At 40.3% G+C, this 6,175-nt stretch overlaps 1 protein-coding gene across 1 annotated transcript; it reads right to left on the bottom strand.

Moving 5' to 3' along the window:
• Positions 1–3,633: 3,633 nt before the first annotated feature.
• On the bottom strand, positions 3,634–5,806 carry LOC105051437 (uncharacterized). The gene is made up of 2 exons (XM_010931889.4): positions 5,230–5,806; positions 3,634–4,105 (listed from the first exon to the last, which is right to left on the bottom strand). Exons 1-2 carry the CDS (start codon positions 5,765–5,767, stop codon positions 4,026–4,028), a joined length of 618 nt encoding a protein of 205 aa, XP_010930191.2. The 5' UTR covers positions 5,768–5,806; the 3' UTR covers positions 3,634–4,025.
• Between the last annotated feature and the right edge of the window lie 369 nt (positions 5,807–6,175).

The raw sequence follows: 6,175 nt of genomic DNA, 5'->3' as shown, positions 1-6,175 counted from the left end.
CTCCGTTGGGTGTGAGGGTCCGTCTGACCTTTTTTTCGGTAGAACCTCGCCAGAAGGCTTCACTAGCATAAAGAGTGTGCATAACCCATGCTCCCAGGCCCCAGCACTGCTGAAATATGACAACTACCGGCCAAAGACTCAAAGGGGGTGTTTAGTTGGGATGAACGAAGATCTGGAATCGAAATTGGAATGAATGATTTTCATTCTAATTACTTGATTGGAAAGAGTCTCATTTCGATTCTTATTTCAAAATGAAATGAGAATGGCTCATCTATATAAAACTCAATTCCTACTCTTCTCTATAGATTCAAATTTTCATTTCAATTTCGATTTCGATTTCGGTCACGAACCAAACGCTTTAAAAGAATAATTCAAACAAGAAGCTGATACATGGCAACATTAGAAACATCATACCATCAGTTACTATACCAAAAAAAAAAAAAAAAAAAGAGAGGGTAGAATACAAGATGATATGCTAATAGTGATTCCTGGAACATGTGATGTGAAGATGACTTGCCGCCCAGCCAACCCAATCACAGAACAACCAGTGAAATTGGATCTTGCCAACGGCAGCCAACACTGGCAAGGGAGGGAAATAGATTTCTTCTGCAATAGTAACACAGAAGCAGGAAACAGAGTGGCAACCATAACCAACATTTGCTGGAGGCCATCTCCTCTTCTGAGCTTTTGACTTCGAAACATCTCCTGTAATAAAGCAGACAACCCACTTTGTTGACATCAGAATATGTCAGAGTTATCACCAGCAAACCGGTAATAGATTAAAGTTGCTGCACGCAGCAAAGGAATCGAGTCCAAAGGCACAGCCTCACAACAAAAACTACGATTCAGAGCAAAATATTGTAGAATATGAGAACAACATATGGCATGAATAACATTAGAAGCAGCAAACATAAGCCACTCCCCAACAATCAGCTTGGAAAATATCATTAAATAGTTATCTGGAAATAGATTGTAATCCCCAGCCAGTGCTCAATCAGCTTCATAATCAGCTGCTCGATTATCTTCATGAAGAGTGAGAAATTTGGCAAGTTGCAGAGCTCCATGGTCATTAATGAAGCTCTGCTAACAAAGGAGATTGTTTATATTGAGAGACATCAGAAGATTTGAGCCAGCTAACCATTGTTGCAGGCTCTCCTTCCAAATAGGTACAAGCTACATGAAATTTTGTGCGAGCAACATAGAGACCTAACCATGCCGCAATTAATTCAGCATATGGCACAGTTATTGGAAGTAGTAATATACCTTCAGCCTGAAGCAAAGTACCAGAATAAATCCCTGATAACAAATCCTACTGCTGCCTTCAATTGGTTGACTGTAGCATCGAAGTTTACCCCAATAGGGGTTGCCAAGAGACCATACAGTGAGTGTTTAAGTGGTGAGAGTGAAGAAAAGCCACACCAGTGCCATGACGGAGCTACAGGTGATGTGGATTGTGACGTAGATTGGGTTAATAACATAATATCAGTTAGAATCTTTCTCACCAAATGCAGTGGATTGTAATCTATGAGTTATCTCATCAAATAGCTCTACTTTCTTTTGGAATGAAACCAACTAGATCAGCACTATCTATATTTATTCTTTCTAAACCTTTTATTTGAGGGTAGGAGAATTATTTCCTCTCACTTTACTTTCTCTTTTCATTGTTTTCACTTTTTCAATTACACCAAGTCTCCATCAAAAATATTTATTCTTTAATCCACAAGTAAAAGAATCTTGAGCGACACTAAAGATTAGGGATATCTATCTTGAAATTTTCTGTCACATAACCAAATGCAGTGTGGGTCTATATGTGTGGAATTTTGTGAGAAAAGTTTGGAGAGATGTGATTCGATTTTTGCAATGAAGGGGAGACATGGAGATCCTGAGAAAGGATATGGAGATCATGGAATATTTAGAAATAAGGAGATCCTGAGAAAGTATATGGAGATCACGGAATATTTAGAAAGATCTTATATTTCTTTTCAATCATTTTCCGATGCATTTTTGAAGTTATCTCAATCTTGTGGTGGTTTTTTCTCACTTTAAATTGGACTGGCTCTGGGGATGAAATATCCAAAAACACAATAAGGTATGATCCGTGCGAAAAGACAATGTCACGTCATCACATGCATATAAATGGAGTTTAAAATGACAGGTACCTTGAAAGAGAAATGAGGCCTAATGCATGAATCAATTGACTTATATAGAGTAGTCTGTCTTACTTGAAGACTCAAGGGATTTCAATTATTAGGACAAGTGAGGCTCTAAATTTGTAATGGCATATATCAGAATTATTGATTTTAGCACATACATCAGAATTATTGTTGGAACTGCAGATAAAACAAGACTTACTGGACGAATAATTCCCATGGACAAGTACAGCCCTTATGATGCCTTGTATTACCTTTTGTACAAAGCAAATGCATCATCAACCATTGATAATTGGTTCAGGCAAGTGCAAGGTCAGTAAAGCACCTAACAGATACAAGTAACCTGAGAGCTGCAAGGATTGGCAAATTAATCCACATCTATATTAGCCTTTCTGAGTTATGGGCACAAGTTCTGTATACAGTTGACAGCAGCTCCTTGGGGTTAACATCAAACATTAAGTTTTGTTTCTACCAGTTCCTCCCACCATTTCATGATATTAATACAACAAGGACTATCATTCATCTTCGCCATTCTCATTTTAAAATTCTAAAAAGTTGAAATTAATAAACATCAACAGTTTGTACAGAGATACCTGGGTTTCTGCTTTATTGTTCATTAAATTATACGAGATTCTCAGTGTTTTGTTGCATGCAAGCATAATTTTCTTGCAGATAGGAAATGTAGCAAACTTCAACCTTTTAAAATACAAATCATGACAAACTCCTGACGGTGACATCAAATCATTAAAGAATGCAAACAGGTATAAGAATCCTGCCATGGAATGGTCTAATCATCTGCCTGTCTAAATACTAGCACTGATCAGAGATTAAATTGATTCTGATCTACAAGACTCAGTAACAGAAGAAATTCCAGCAGTATGGCAATGTTTATGTTCCGTACTCCAATCATGTCAAAGAAAGCTTCCAACTCCATCAGAAAAGGCCAATACACAAGCATGTGACTTGCGATCCAACATCCCTGTAGCCAAACAACGGCTTCAGCATAAATGCTCAGTAGCATGCGCAAGCAAGAGATGGTTAAGGCAAGGAAGAACAAAACTACAGGATGGAATTCTGAAATAAATGGAATGTAGACAGTGCAAGTGGGCTCTAATTGATACAGATACCGCTGTGGTCCCAGACACCAAAGGAACCATGGCACGGGAATGAAACGAAATGTTACTCTCATCTGCCAGCATAAAGGAATCACCTCCAAAAGGCAAAAACCTGCGGTCTCAGGGACCACGGTCGCCCATTAGAATTGCCTGGAAGATAAGGGAATTTAGTGTTCCAGGGCTGTCCTCTGTCAGATGAAATGTAACGAGATTGTATAGTAAACTGCAGGAGCTCACATTAAGACTTGTCTTTGCAAACCAATATATGAAGCTTCAGATCCTGCTTGTAATGCTGTCTGACTGCAATGGATCCCCATAGCCAACTTCACTACAATAACAGCAGCCATTGCAGAAGGTACAGCTAAAAATTGCAGAAAGAACGTAAATTTGCCAATAAGGTGATTTAAAAGAAAAGAAAAATGGCAAAGAGCCACATTCATATAGCAGTACCAAGGTGGGAGGAATGCACTTATTAATCTTAAATTATTGGTACATTCATGTATAGGTGAGGCAGATTAGCTACATGGTGTTATTTATTAGTAAGTCTTAGAGTTCAGGCGACTTTCTTCCTTCTTCTTTTTCTTCTACCTCATTTCTCTCTTCTATCATCTTGAATCAGATCCTGGCTAGGCTGTCCCCAACAAGAGAGGTGCACAGAATACCAAAAGGCATCTGTGCAGACATCTCTGCAAAAAGATTCCTGGTTGTTGATCATCACGAAAATCTGTTTCTGATCACAGATTAAAACAAGAGTGCTCTATCAGCTGCATAATCTAACGGTACATGCCACTGCTTGGGCCCAGTATTTCAGCCTTGCTTTAACCTCTTCAGGATGGTCCCCTGAAAGTACAAGAAAAAAATAAGAAAAATACAAGGATGAAAATTGACAGGAAGTCTAAGATGAGGATCTTCTCAGCAAACATTAAGATTGCTAAGTAGAATTCAGCAAACAAACACTAAAATATAAAGCAAGGTTGGTAGGTTTATATCAAAAAAGTCACAGCTTTGAAAAGCATATCCATTTGTCAAATGCAGGTTGACAAAACGAATGGTGGTATCAAATTGCTCTTAAGCCACAATGTCAGAAAACATAGTTTAATGCCCCAAACCAAAAAAAACATAAGCACAAGTCTGAAGGTATTAGTACAACAACCACAGCAAGACTAGTTTAGAACCATTATCTAATATCTATAAGATGTTAGATAGAGAGGAAATAAAAAAAACTTCTTCTAAACAACTAAAGTTACTAAAGACAGGATTGCGCGAGAAATTTAAGATACAAAGTTCATATTAACAATTAAAGGAAAAAAGAACCTGCATAATCCCTCACACCTCAACTGACCATGAGTCACGGCAACCTGTAAGTAGTTTGGCAAATAATCGAGAAGTTTGAAGTTATTGATGAAACATAGATCCACCAATAAATCCCACCAAAATATCAGCGTCACGTAAAGTGAACAGAAAGAAAGAGATAAAGAAAACCTTCAACCAGAGTTTAATTCAATCTTCATTTGAATCAACTCATACAACCCATTACCGTAGTAAAAATCCTATACTACAAAATAAAATTTCCATCAGATAAGCAAATGGCCAGTGTACCTTTAAAGAAAACACCGTAGATATAAACATCACCAATTTATCAAATAGTTTCATGGCGATCTTTCACAGAAATCCTTCTTTCGCATTTTGAAAATTTGAAAAAGAAAAATGTCATAAAAATCGAATCTTTCACCCATTTGTCCCTGATAGGAGAAGATTACCCACAAAATCCCCCGGTATTTTGATAGATACCAGAAAACAAAACATGTTTTACCCTTAATTTTCTCACATACGTGGAAAACATGATTCTTTGTCGATATGAGAAATGAGTTTGAACCAAAATCAAAACTTTCGTACAGATCTAGACCAAAGTAACCAAATTCCAAACAGGAAGAGCAAAAAGTTAACCAAAATCTCGATCCTACCAGGGCTGGAGATCTTCCAATTCGCCACAGGGGCAGGAGACGATGCAGCAGCACATGGTTCCGCCGTCGCCGCCTCCGGCGACCGGCTCTGCTGCTGCTGCTCGTCCAAGAACCTCTGGCTCATCGAGTAGCAGAGCTCGAGAGCCGGGAGAGTGTTGCAAAGCTCGGGGATCTCCTCGTAACTGAAACCGAACCCCAAATCCAAGCACCCCTTCAGGTCCTCCAAGTCCTCGTCGGTCAGGCTCTTCGTCCTGCCGACCACCCCGTCGCCGCCATCCGCCCCTGGCTCCGCTCCGTCCAAAGCCTCCACGTAGCCCTCCAGCATCACCCCGCCGCCGCCCCGGCTCCTCCTCGGCCACTCCGCCTCCCACGGCCTCCCCTCCCACCCCATCTCCTCCTCCTCCTCCTCCTCCCTCCTCTTCTTCTCCTTGTTCTTCTTCTTCTTCTTCTTGCTCCCTTTCTCTAATGTAGCGTTAGGGTTTCCGATCGAAAAAGGAGTCTCGGTCTCGGAGGAAGAGCCCCCCATCTCCCTTTCCATCTCTGGGTGTCTCTCTCTCTCTCGCGGTGTGGAGAGCTTTTAAATGGGGGATGGTATGGGGTCAAGGTCATGATGTATGTCATATATGGTATCCTATACGATGAATAGATGGCATGGGATCAGGTGATGATGGCGCACATGAGCTGGAAATGCGGCAGAGTTGAAATGACAGAAATGCCCCTCTATTCATGCTGATGTACGTTGCTCCGCGGAGCAGCGGCACGTTGAAGATTTGGACAGTGAACTTGGTGGGCCCGCGAACGTTACGGGTTTCGAACTATCGGATGATTAAATGACGAAAATAGACATGTGGCATTGGACTTCATAGGGGTATTTTAGTCCTTTTGTGAGGGTTTCTTTTAGGGTAGGATCGGCTGGAGATTCCCAATAGGCTTAGTGTCGGAAAAT

Source organism: Elaeis guineensis, chromosome 9 (genome assembly GCF_000442705.2).
Source record: "Elaeis guineensis isolate ETL-2024a chromosome 9, EG11, whole genome shotgun sequence".
In the NCBI taxonomy this organism is placed as follows: domain Eukaryota; kingdom Viridiplantae; phylum Streptophyta; class Magnoliopsida; order Arecales; family Arecaceae; genus Elaeis; species Elaeis guineensis.
This window is presented reverse-complemented; position numbering and strand designations above follow the sequence as displayed.

Coding starts and splice junctions, on each gene's coding strand:
- LOC105051437 (XM_010931889.4), bottom strand. CDS start 5,767: ATGGAAAGGGAGATGGGGGGCTCTTCCTCCGAGACCGAGACTCCTTTT. Junction 4,106..5,229: donor TTGGAAGATCTCCAGCCCTG/GTAGGATCGAGA, acceptor TTGTACTTTCAG/GGGACCATCCTGAAGAGGTT.